Here is a 14,009-nt window from a genome sequence, read left to right on the forward strand (position 1 = left end):
GGAACGTATACTCCGGAGTGATTTATAATCCGAAAAATACAGTGTCTTGTTACCTTCCTGTTGGAATACATACTTTTCTGATAGTGCATAACGTATCAAAACAACTGTATACATTGTGGGTATCTCTACTCGGGCTGCAACCATTAGTCCACAATCAAATTTGTCACAAACAATTATATTTCTCGACAAAAGTCTTGACATCATCATTCATGTTTTCCGTCGGGAAGGGGGTCACTCGCAAAAACACTGTCAGTGATAACATTTTGAGTGTGAGGATACTTCTTCTTATTCTAGTTAAAAAGACAAATACCTCTCTTATTTTGCAAAGCGGACCTTGTTTTTAATGGCAGTACATCTATGAAACGTGAGCATTTAAAGTGAAGGCATGATGTCGGACATTTGGAGGGAGGATGCGGTCTCAACCTCAGTATGGAGTGTCCGCCCTGAGATCGGTAGGTTGTGAGTTCAAACCCTGGCCGAGTCATACCAAAGACTATAAAAATGGCAGCCATTACCTCCCTGCTTGGCACTCAGCATCAAGGGTTGGAATTGGGGGTTAAATCACCAAAAATGATTCCCGGGCGCAGCCACCCCTGCTGCTCACTGCTCCCCTCACCTCCCAGGGGGTGATCAAGGGTGATGGGTTAAAGGCCTACTGAAATGAGATTTTCTTATTTAAACGGGAATAGCAGGTCCATTCTATGTGTCATACTTGATCATTTCGCAATATTGCCATATTTTTGCTGAAAGGATTTAGTAGAGAACATCGACGATAAAGTTTGCAACTTTTGGTCGCTAATAAAAAAGCCCTGCCTTTACCAGAAGTATGTGCGCGTGACGTCACGAGTTGCAGGGCTCCACACATATTCTGATTGTTTTTAATGGGAGCCACCAGCAGTAAGAGCAATTCGGACCGAGGAGCCGACAATTTCCCCATTAATTTGAGCGAGGATGAAATATTTGTGAATTAGGATATTGATAGTGAAGGAATAGAAAAAGAAAAAAAAGTCGATGGCTCCGGGCGATGGCAGTGTGAGCGCTTCAGATGTAATTAGACACATTTACTAGGACAATTCCGGAAGATCCCTTATCTGCTTATTGTTTTAATAGTGTTTTAGTGAGATTTTAGAGATTGTAAAGCAAAGATTGTAAAGACATACCTCGAGGTCGGATGTCTGCGGTGAACACACAAAGAGAAGCCGAGGAGCCAAAATACTGTGTAATTACGTCATGAACAGAGACGACTTTTAGCTGTGTGTCGTGCAGCGCTAATATTTCCCTACAGTCCGTGACGTCACACGTATGCATCATCATTCCGCGACGGTTTCAACAAGAAACTCGCGGGAAATTTAAAATTGCAATTTAGTAAACTAAAAAGGCCGTATTGGCATGTGTTGCAATGTTAATATTTCATCATTGATATATAAACTATCAGACTGCGTGGTGGGTAGTAGTGGGTTTCAGTAGGCCTTTAAATGCAAACAATAATTTCAACACACCTAGAGTGTGTGACAATCATTGGTAGTTAAGAGTGTTAGATTCTACATTGCTAGCTAGCTAACAAGAATGAAATGAAGTTGTGTGAAAAATGACTAACATTTTAGCCAAAGTCAGCCAGCTAAACTTAGTCTACATCAATTTAAGTGGTTTTTAAAGCAGCGTCAATTTGCAATGCCCTGAAAAAGGCACTTTATACGCGCGTGCACGCAGGCAGGCACCAATGCGGAGGTTTCATAAGCTTAAACATACAATCTCTTAAAGAGCTAACATTAAGAATTATTTAAATATAAAAGTCTACACATTGAGTCTATTAGAGGCCTCAAACCATCAAGAGTTAATCAATCGGTAGGTTGTGGAGTTCAAACCCCGGCTGAGTCATACCAAAAACAGCAAAAATGGGACCCATTACCTCCCTGCTTGGCACTCGGCATCAAGGGTTGGAATTGGGGGTTAAATCACCAAAAATGAATCACGGGCACTGCCACTGCTGCTGCTCACTGCTCCCCTCACCTCCCAGGGAGGGATCATGGGTGATGGGTCAAACGCAGAGAATATTTTCGCCACACCTAGTGTGTGTGTGACAATCATTGGTACTTTAACTTTAATAGTCAATATTCTTTTTAAACATCAGAAAGCGCTTTTCTTTTTGAAGAAGTTCGATTTTGTGTTATGTGTGTTTTAATTGAGATAGGCGCCAGTGCCCCCCGCGACCCCAAAAGGGAATAAGCGGTAGAATATAGATGGATGGATGGTGTGTTTTAATTGCTGCCATTTTAACTATTTTTCAAAAATACATAAACAAGGTTAATCATTTTCTAGAACATAGCCTTTCCTTTTTTGTAACAGCTGAATGAGCAGCACGACTACAGTATAAATTAATATTTATGAGTGAATTACTCATCTTTGTTGTTGGTAAGCACATGCCTAAAATAACTTAGGCCGCATTTAGAAGTGGATGGAAAAATAAGAGCCTTTAAAGGCCTAGTGAAACCCACTACCGACCACACAGTCTGATAGTTTATATATCAATGATGAAATATTAACATTGCAACACATGCCAATACGGCCGGTTTAGTTTACTAAATTACAATTCTTATTTTCCCGCGGAGTTTCTTGTTGAAAACGTCGCGGAATGATGACGCGTATTATGACACGTGCGCATGATGTCTCGCGTTGTAGCGGACATATTAGCCCAGCACCACACACGGCTAAAAGTAGTCTCTTTTCATCGCATAATTACACAGTAATTTGGACATCTGTGTTGCTGAATCTTTTGCGATTTGTTCAATTAATAATGGAGACTATAAAGAATAATTCTGTTGGTGGAAAGCGGTGGAGTCCAGCTAAGTTTAGCACCGAAACACAGCCGGTGTATCTTTGTTTGTTGTGAAGCTTTAACACAGAGCGGTCAAGCGGACATGTTTCTCTACGTCAACCAGCAAGTTTTTGGATGGGAAAATTGTGATATTAAGTCGACTCTTACCGGAGACTTCAGTGGATTATGCGACTTCCTCCTGCAGCTGTCAAAAAGGCAGCTGTGATCTTGGCTCCTCCATGGCTTCTCTGAGAGACACTGGCGTTCACCGCAGCCCTCCAACTTTCAGGTATGACTTTACAATCTCACTAAAACACTATTAAAACAATATGCAGATAAGGGATCTTCCAGAATTATCATAGTAAATGTGTCTAATTAAATGTGAAACGCCGCCTGGAGCCGTCGCTTTTTCTTTTTTTTTTCTTCTAGTACTTCACTCTAAACGTCCTCATCCACAAATCTTTCATCCTCGCTCAAATTTATGGGGAAATTGTCGCTTTCTCGGTCCGAATAGCTCTAACCTACTGCTGGCTACGATTGTAAACAATGTGAGGATGTGAGGAGCCCTACAACCCGTGACGTCACGCGCACATTGTCTGCTACTTCCGGTAAAGGCAAGGCTTTTTTTATTAGCGACCAAAAGTTGCAAAATTTATCGTCTATGTTCTCTACTAAATAATTTCAGCAAAAATATGGCAATATCGCGAAATGATCAAGTATGACACATAGAATGGACCTGCTATCCCCGTTTAAATAAGAAAATCTCATTTCAGTAGGCCTTTAAATATGTGTATGCTTTATTATAGTCGACTAATTGTTAAGATAATCGCTGACTAATAGACTATGAAAATAATCGTTAGTTGCAGCCCTTGTATCTACTGCCATGCATTTCGCACTACTCACTGGCTGCGCTGCGCTGAGAACATCGGCAGCCGATTCCATGCAGAAGATGGTCTGGAAAGCTGCGTGGTCCGACAAGTGCAGAATGCAGGTCTGAGGTAACAAACAAATGATTGACTGATTGATTAAAAGAAACGTTCAACACACTGCAAACCTCAATCATATTTCCGCGGCATTCCGGCTGTCCATGCTGGCAGGTGAAGGTAGTGTTGCCTGTTAACAGCTCCTGAGCAACAATAAGTAAAAATGTTATGTTTGATCACTTAAGAACTTCTTGTTCGCAAGTAATGAGCGCACCTTGGCATTTCCATACGGTACTAGTGTGACCTGCATGATGTCCTGCAGCATGGTCCAGGTGGGGAAAAGCTGCTGAGTGAGGAAGACTCTACAGGCCGGACACAGACTCTCATAGTACAACGTGAGAGACACCCGAGGAACCGCCTCTTTAGGACGTATAGCACTTAGTTCCATGCATTGCTTCTGTACCTACAGTACATAACATGGGGGGAAAAATTAATCACATTGAGTTTAATTAATTTATTCAGTTTTGACAAATTATTGTACCAGAATCTGAAACGGAAAATTTGATTTGACCTTGCCGAGTCAGGACCATCTGCTACAGTAAAACTTTACCACAGGATGTGTACACTGTATAGCAACTGTACACTTAGGTAAGTTAACAGGACTGTTCAAACACTGGGAATAAACTGAAAAAAATTAAAATAGTTGAAATTGGGACGAGCACAAAGATATACAAAATATAAAAGCTTCTAAATGACTTCAATCAGGGGTGTATACTTGTTTTGAGGACTGCTTTTAACTACGCCTGGGAGATACATCGATATACTCGATATATCACGGGTTTGTCTCTGCGATATAGAAAATAACTATCGTGAAATTAGAGTATACGTTCTCACGCAGTTACTTTTAGCTGCGGGCATTACACTGCATGCCTTTCCCACTCTTTCCTGTCTCTCCTTCTCACAGAGACTTGAAACAAGCGCACCTTCTTACATACGTCACATGTGCAACGTCACACGCTCCCGAGGAGCAGACAAGTAGAGACATGGTAACGTTAGCTGTGATGCTAACAGTGCAGTGCGGGTGGTAATACGAGAGAGAGAAGGTGCGAATCTGGTAACAAATGAAGAATTAATTCCCAAGAAAAACAGCAGGGGGTCCATCGTCTGGCGGTGGTTTGGCTTCAAGCGGGAATATGTTGAACAATGATGAGGCAAAAGCGTTGCTACAAAAAGTAGCACCACTGCTAATGTAGCATCATTTGAAAAGTTACCTGCTAGAGAATAAAGAGTGCTTGAAACTCTGCATGTCAACATTTCCATTCGGTGCAACAAAATGCCGAAGCAACTATTTTCAGATCAACAACGTATGAAAAAATTGTCAACAACAGAAGGAATTAACGTCCGCAGGAACCTACCACATAGTGGTATGTGGGTTCTTCCGAGGATGTCGTAGTGGTTTGTGCAGCCATTTGAGACACTTGTGATTTAGGGCTGTATAAATAAACATTGATTGAGTGATTGATTGATTGTGAAGGACATATACTATTTGATTTTCTATTTTGCAGCTCATTTTTATTTGGCACTTATTGAAATATATTGTGACATTGTGCACAAAAATGCACTTTATTTGTTTTAAACTTTTGTAGTGGCGTTCTGTACCAAAAGTGCACTTTAATTTAGTGTTGTTTTGATATGTCATCTTAGTGACATCATGCACAAAAGGGCACTCATAGCTTGTTTTAAAATGTCTCTGACAATCTTGCATTTTCTCTTTTGAAATGACATGAATGTTTGTGCCACTGCTTAATAACTGTTTAATAAATACACTTTCGGTAAATTGACTTAGTTGGGATTCCCCTCTCTGCATGAAAGTTTATAATAAGCATATAGTAATGAAGTATGAACAATAATGTTTTTAAGTAGACACATAGAATCATCATACTGCTGTGATTATTTGCATCAAGTGTTCATTCAAGGCTAAAGCAAAACATGGAGATATATATTGTGTATCGTAATATGGCCTCAAAATATGGAGATATTAATAAAAGGCCATATCGCCCAGCCCTACTTGTAACAGTGAATAATTTATCAACAGAAATGTATACAGATGTGCCCTATGATATTACACAATTGCCAATGCATTTGAGAGCTAAACATTTTTTTGTATATTTTGACAAAAAAAATCTGTAGATTTTACAGTAAAAAAAACGTGCAGCTCATGAGCTGGGATTTTACTGACAGTGTTTTGTATTTTTAAAACAAATTACTGTAAATGGAAAAACAGTATCACTGTTTTAACAATATAAAAAACTGTCAGCTCAGATGTCAGAATTTTCACTGTATTTTTATTTTTATAGCATGTTACTGAAAATGAAAAACATTACCACTCTTTTTTGCAGTAAAGTTATGGCAACCAAGCAGCCAGTTTTTTTTTGTGTTGTTTTTTTACAATGTATTACCTTAAATAGAAATACATAACCCGCTTTTTTTTTTACGGTTAAATTAGGGCAACCGAGCTGTAAGTTGTTGTTTTTTAACCCCAAAATCAATTGTCAATTTACAGTGTACAATTTAATGAATATCCTGCTTTGAAATCATAAGTCAAGCAGATATTTAAGTATTTATTTTATTTGATCAAAAATGTTTAGAATGTAAGACAATATATTTGTGACAATTATTTGATCATAAAGTTGAAAAGTTACGCAATTGATTGCATTAAATGTATTGTAACTTGACACATTATTTCCAGGTTTTGCAGGTCATATAAAACGATGTGGCGGGCTAGATCTGGCCCCCCGTCCTTGTGTTTGACAACTGGGACTTAAACCATTAGATTTTATGGTAAAGAACAATTTCACAAAGCAAGGGCAGGCAAGAAATGCTATTATCTTTTCAACTATAATAAATAAATGTGTAGGAAACTTTGCTTACATTTAAATATACGTCAATTAAATGTATTTCACACTTCATTTAATGGGGCATTTATACGTTTCATTTCCAGAGGACACATTTTGATACCGATTTAGGCCAGTTAGTCTATTAATGCGGATCAATAGACTAACAGGACAGAACAAAACCAAACATTCATGGAAGTCAAATCTAATTTCAGGGTTTAATATTTAGGCCACAAGTGGTCACATGAACCATTGGTCTTTATTATCTAGGCATGACTCTTAATTAAAAACAGAACGTTTTTCGGTATTCTAAAGCCAGGGTGTCCAAACTTTTTCCACTGAGGGCCACACACTGAAAAATTAAAACATGCAGAGGCCCTTTTGATACTTAAAATGTTTAAAACTTAATGCTCAAGTTGCCAGATCTACATATTCACACACAGGTGTGTGTGTGTGTGTATGTATATATATATATATATAGATATATATATATATATCTATATATATATATATATACACACATACATACATACGCACATATACAAATATACACAAATATACAGGTATATATATACACAAATATACACGTGTGTGTATATATATATATATATATATATACACATACACACACATGCACACAAACATACGTACGTGTGTGTATCTATATATATAGATAGATACACACACACACGTATATACATACGTGTGTGTGTATATAGTATATATATATACATACATACGTATACGTATATGTGTACATATGTATGTATATACACACACAACCACACGTGTATGTATATTATATATATACACATATATATATATATATATAATAAATACATACATATATACATACATATTTATTTATACACACACATACATACGTACACATATATACGTATACACATAGATATGTGTATACACATACACACACATATGTATATATATAATAAATACATACATACATACATACATTCATACATACGTACACATATATACGCATATATATACATATGTATACACAAGGGGTATGCATGTATATATATATATATATATATATATATACACACACACACAAATACATACATATACACATACATCAATATATATACACACACATATATATATATATATACACACACATTTTTACATATATATATACACACATCTATATATACACACCCACACATATATATATATATATATATATATATATATTTATAGACACACACACCCATATATATACACACATATATGTACAAATACACATATATATATACACACACATACATATATATACACACACACATATATATATATAGACACATATATGTATACACACACAAATATATATATATATATATATATATTTTTTTTTTTTTTTCTTTTTCTTTTTGATGCGAGATAATGATTACACAAACAAATAAATGAATCACTCCACTCACCTTACACTCGATAGCAATCTCCAAAGAGCGACACCACTGGGATGGAGGATAGTGACATGACGCTTGATGGTGAGACGAGCCTAAACATCTCCAGCTGTTGCAGAGGAGGACAAGAACAACAACTGCGAGCTTCATGGCTGCTGAAAGGACAGCAGAGGTTTGAACAGACTGAACCTATTACTCGCTTAATTGGCCCACTTCCGTAATTAACACGGCGGGGGCGCGAGTGCCAGTAAAGAAGGATTTACCGGAAATGACGATTACAATATGTCATCCCAACTCACTTAAAATAATCCCTGTCATTCTAATTTTTGATTGGACGTCTATATTTCTATTTTATTTAATGAAGAATATAGGTATATACATTACATAGTGTAGATATAAAACTGGCGATGATTGCGGGTGGGACCAGGCTCTATTCAACATCCGGGTACCCAGATGGAACACCCACGACAACTTGTAATCAGCTAACAACATCAGGTGAACTAACTTGTGTCGCCTTCAATGACACTCAGACACCTCATTGTCCGAATATGGTGGAACCACTGTGGAGATATAACTTATTGGAGCACTAACTTCGAGAGTAGCAGTTAAATGTAGCTGTTACTGACTTCGCCGGTAACATTCAAACAATGCAATTGTAACACATTTGTAATATGCTTACACGTTTACTCATGTTGGAAATTGAATGCGTCATCTTGTACTGGATTAGTCGTGGAAAGTTGAGTGTGCTCAAGTGGACCACTCGAGAGTTTTTAAGACCCCCCATCAAATCCTTAATGAGGTATTTATTTGTTTTCTGTTTGATGTAGTATTTAATATTCATCAAATATGCCATTGTTTGCCTGGTAGCTTGATGCTAACCTGCTAACAACACGACAAAGAAGTGATGGCTGAAGAAGCTAATTTAAAGGTAAGACTCAACAATAGTGTATTGTTGTATGAATGTAGCTTAAGGTAGTTTAATTAATTGTATCAGGTTTTAATGTGACATGAATAGTAATGTTTTGTGGTTCGGAAAAGGGTGGAGCTCCATCTCTGGGTTGGGGAGGAGACCCTGCCCCAAGTGGAGGAGTTCAAGTACCGAGGAGTCTTGTTCAAGAGTGGATCATGAGATCGACAGGCGGATCGGTTTCTGCGTCTTCAGTAATGCGGACGCTGTATCAATCCGTTTTGGTAAAGAATGAGCTGAGCCGGAAGGCAAAGCTCTCAATTTGCCGGTCGATCTACGGTCCCATCCTCACCTATGGTCATGAGCTTTGGGTCATGACCGAAAGGAGAAGATCACGGGTACACGCGGCCGAAATGAGTTTCCTCCGCCGGGTGGCGGGGCTCTCCCTTAGAGATAGGGTGAGAAGCTCTGCCATACGAAAGGAGCTCAAAGTAAAGCCGCTGCTCCGCCGCATCAAGAGGAGCCAGATGAGGTGGTTCGGGCATCTGGTCAGGATGCCACCTGAACGCCTCCCTAGGGAGGTGTTTAGGGCACGTCCAACCGGTAGGAGGCCATGGGGAAGACTCAGGACACGTTGGGAAGACTATGTCTCCCGGCTGGCCTGGGAACGCCTCGGGATCCCCCGGAAAGAGCTGGACAAAGTGGCTGGGGAGAGGGAAGTCTGGGCTTCCCTGCTTAGGCTGCTGCCCCCGCGACCCGACCTCGGATAAGCGGAAGAAGATGGATGGATGGATGGATGGTTTTAAGAATCATTTATAATCCAACTCTTTTTATTGACATTTTCAAATAGACAGAAAAAAGTGCAAGTCGTAACAGTACAATTTTAAAGTCATTACATTTTTCACACCCTTTCCCTTAGTACCCAAACCAGCCACATATGGCATAAACATGTAACAAGTAAGATGACAAAAAAAAAATTTATTAAAGTTTTGATAGTGCTTCTCTGGTACTGTTAAGCGTTAGTGACATCTGGTGGTGTAATTTTAGTTTGGAGGCATAGAAAGGGCCTATTCACATCGTCGAACAGAATATCACCACATCCCGCCTCCCTGGATTGTAAATAATCAAATGTCCATCCATCCATTTCCTACCGCATATTCCCTTTGGAGTCGTGTAAATAATAAAATGTATATATTTGTTCTTATGCTTTCTGAGCTCACTATGGTCACCGCTCGCTGTACATATCCTACCAAGGGAGACCTACACTGTTACAATGTCCATTTTTCAGATGATATAATTGTTGATGACTGAAGTATGCTGATAGCAACCCAACCTAACCCCCCTCCACATCCCACCCCTGGGATTGTAAATAATTCAATGTATATACTCTGATGATTAACTTGTGTGATGACTGTATTATGCTGATAGTATATATATTTGTACCGTTAATTGATTAACGTGGACCCCGACTTAAACAAGTTGAAAATTTTATTCGGGTGTTACCATTTAGTGGCCAATTGTACGGAATATGTACTGTACTGTGCAATTACTAATAAAAGTATCAATCAATCAGTATATTTTCAACATAAACAAGTATTTCAGAATGATTATATTAAGAGTCATAACGAAACATGGCGAAGCTGCGTTTCAGTTTTATACTTTAAATATAAATTTGGAATAGTCTTCCAGAAGATGTTAGACAGGCGGTAGCATTGGCAATGTTCCTGGCTAATTATTTTTTTTAATAGTGCATATGAAAACTTTAAATATTTTATCCAAAATCTTTGATTTTAATTTGAATTGATTGTTTGTATGAAGATTATATTTTATTATTTTAATTTAAATTATATTTTTATTAGTATTTTTACCTTGTCATTTTACGTATAGCACTTTGTATGAATAATTCTCTATAAATAAACCTGCCTTGCTTAAAATAGTACTTATTAAAAATATTTTTATTTTATGTCAAGTTTATGCAAATGACTTTGCCGGACTTATGTCAGTCAGCTCACAAAAAAAACAGCATTTTTATGTGTTGGTACAGAATATAGATGTCTTCTTCTTCAAAAAAAATTGAGTAAATGTATAATGAATTTATTGCAGCGTGAAAATGCTTTCTCTCACGGAAACTTTATTTTTTTAAATGTTGCCTTTCATTCACAATTCTTATGAGAGAGAGAGACACACACACACACACACATTTTAAATCTATCTATCTATCATTCTATCTATATATATTACACGTACATATACACAGTTCCTCTGTGTTGCCTCTTACAATAGCAATGTCGCTACAGTTTTTACTATACAGGATGCGGAATGTGAATGAAGTATCGTTGGCATTTTTTGTGGATATATTTTTAGAATGATTTAGAGTATTTTAGACTGATTTAGAGGAAGAACGGATTGCTCCCACGAGCCACCTAGAACATGCCGATTATTACAATTACAAAATAGAATGCAAAAAAAATATACACATCTATACGGGTATTTATGTACATGTATGTATGTACATGTATGTATGTGTGTGTGTTAAATAAGTCTTCCGATTGACCAAATGTTAGAATAAAATGTCTATATCTGAAAGGATGACGGACATAATAATAATGATGATAATAGTAATGGATTAGATTCATATCGCGCTTATCTATTGTTAGATACTCAAAGCGCTCACAGAGAAGTGGGAACCCATCATTCATTCACACCTGGTGGTGGTAAGCTACATCTGTAGCCACAGCTACCCTGGGGTAGACTGACTATCTATCTATCTAAAAATGTGTCCACAAAAAACACCTATACTTTATTAACGTTCCGCATCTTGTATAGTGACAAACTTTAGAGACATGGTTATTGTAAGAGGCAACACAGAGGAACTGTTTTTCTAGCGTAATAACACATCACCTTGCTACGGCATTAGCCGTAAGCCAGCTTCCCCGTAGCAGCTGAATCAATTTTGAGTTTGTAATGCAACAGGACACCAATCTATACTATCTAAAAAACATGAACAATCATATCACTGTATCTGTAAAGTATTAGCTCCCGTTCCATGTTTTGTTTGGACACAGCTAGCCAGACAGTATATGTAGTTGTACTAACAAGCATGATGTGCTGCATGTGTCATGATCAATATTACAGTGACTTACTCAGTGGACAGTTGTCCGTTTGGTCAAGCTGTCCAAGGACGTTTTTTCCAGTTGATTTTGGGTGTACCCCTCGTCAGATACAAGGATAATTTCCATCGTTAATAACATTGTTATTGCAACAGAAGCAGTCCATTTCTAGTGGAATAGTTCAGCAAGCTCCACATTTACACAGGCGCTGACTCTTTGGCTTCCATCTGCTGGTACATTTATGCTCGCTCAGCTTCTCCAACCAGCAGTTCAACCTCCGTATATTCAGCTTTAAAAAGATAAGGTTGTGACTCCTCATTTGTCCAAAAATATTTGTCTTCGCTGCCTAGTATGAACTCTGCCATGATTAGGACACACATTCATTGTTTGCCAAAAGTAGAACAAAGTTTTGTTGACGGAAATAGGAAGTTGCTATGGGCAGTGAAATCAATGCGCCCAGGAAATAAGTTCCGGTAATGCTTAACATGACCAAAATACGTTCAAAATTGTACATATTAGATATTGTTATGAATCTGTATGTTAGTAAATTACATATATTAGCGGCATATATCCGCTTGGGATGGTTTCCTGTGGACGCTGCTGTCTTGGATCCGCTTTGAACTGGACTCTCGCGGCTGTGTTGGAGCCACTATGGATTGAACTTTCACAGTATCGTGTTAGACCCGCTCGACATCCATTGCTTTTGGTCCCCTGGGGTGGGTGGGGGGGTGGGGGGGTGGGGTCCTCTCCAAGGTTCTCATAGTCATCATTGTCACTGGTGTTCCACTGGGTGTGAGTTCTCCTTGCCCACTGGGTGTGAGTTTTCCTTGCCCTAATGTGGGTTCTTCCGTGGATGTCGTAGTCGTAGTGGTTTGTACAGTCCTTTGAGACATTTGTGATTTAGGGCTATATAAATTGATTGATTGATTTATATAAAACAGAGGGTTTTAAAGTTGTTTTAGAGCAGTGGTTCTTAACCTTGTTGGAGGTACCGAACCCCACCAGTTTCATATGCGCATTCACCAAACCCTTCTTTAGTGAAAAATAAAATTTAGTTTTTTTTCAAATTCAAGCCAAAGTTATATGTTTTTGGCAACATTTTATTATGGGGACCATATTCTAAGTAACAAAGACTTAAGTTGGAGTTTTTTGGACACTAGGAGAACATATTCCAAGTAACAAAGACTTAATTTAGAGTTATTTGGTTAGGGTTACGGCCAGGGTTAGCTGTTAGGGTTATAATAAGTCCATGCCGAATAAGGTATTAATAAGTACTTACTAATAATGACTATCCATCCATCCATTTGCTACCGCTTATTCCCTTTTGAGGTCGCGGGGGGCGCTGGCGCCTATCTCAGCTTCAATCGGGCGGAAGGCGGGGTACACCCTGGACAAGTCGCCATCTCATCGCAGGGCCAACACAGATAGACAGACAACATTCACACTCACATTCAAGTGCCAATATGTTACTAATTTGCATGTTAATACGCAACTTATTAATGGTGAATGATCCCCATACTAAAGTGTTACCATTGTTTTTTTTACTGCTGCACAAAGTGCATGAACATCACCTTGTTCAAAGAACAAAACCAACACAGTGCATGAACTCAAAACAAATTACACACATGGAAATCAGTGTGACTTCTGCTGTTGCCGTATCCGTAATAAGCCGATTAGGGAGAAGTTTTTATTTACACGAGGAGTCAGGTGTGTCTTCACTTCCATCGGAGCCCGACTCACCGAACCCCTAGGGTTCGATCGAACCAAGGTTAAGAACCACTGTTTTAGAGGGCTTTGGGGGCCACATAGAGGACTTCCATTAGCCGCATCTTAAAGGAACCCCCCCCCCCCCCCCAAAAAAAACCCAAAAAGTTGTGTTCTTGTCTTTCATAATGATTGTGAACCATAGACAGAATTCCCCAAAAAAGGG

The 14,009-nt window shown here is 38.4% G+C and overlaps 2 protein-coding genes across 3 annotated transcripts in view; one reads left to right on the top strand and one right to left on the bottom strand.

The window, feature by feature from the left end:
• LOC133540634 (gamma-interferon-inducible lysosomal thiol reductase-like) overlaps window positions 1–8,420 on the bottom strand; it is a 26,752-nt gene extending 18,332 nt beyond the window's left edge. The window contains exons 1-4 of the mRNA XM_061883414.1: window positions 8,078–8,420; window positions 4,013–4,201; window positions 3,870–3,941; window positions 3,719–3,808 (exon numbers count right to left, since the gene is read on the bottom strand). Of these exons, the coding sequence (XP_061739398.1) occupies window positions 3,719–3,808; window positions 3,870–3,941; window positions 4,013–4,201; window positions 8,078–8,212 (486 nt within the window). The 5' untranslated portion in view covers window positions 8,213–8,420. The remainder of the gene's footprint in view (window positions 1–3,718; window positions 3,809–3,869; window positions 3,942–4,012; window positions 4,202–8,077) is intronic.
• LOC133540636 (GTP cyclohydrolase 1-like) overlaps window positions 8,200–14,009 on the top strand; it is a 65,694-nt gene continuing 59,884 nt past the window's right edge. The window contains exons 1-3 of one of the 2 annotated variants that reach the window (XM_061883415.1): window positions 8,200–8,695; window positions 8,790–8,861; window positions 8,930–8,990. The gene's annotated coding sequence lies outside the window, so the exon portion shown is untranslated. The remainder of the gene's footprint in view (window positions 8,696–8,789; window positions 8,862–8,929; window positions 8,991–14,009) is intronic. The other variant, XM_061883416.1, reaches the window with a different exon arrangement.

Source organism: Nerophis ophidion, linkage group LG22 (genome assembly GCF_033978795.1).
Source record: "Nerophis ophidion isolate RoL-2023_Sa linkage group LG22, RoL_Noph_v1.0, whole genome shotgun sequence".
Lineage (NCBI taxonomy): Eukaryota > Metazoa > Chordata > Actinopteri > Syngnathiformes > Syngnathidae > Nerophis > Nerophis ophidion.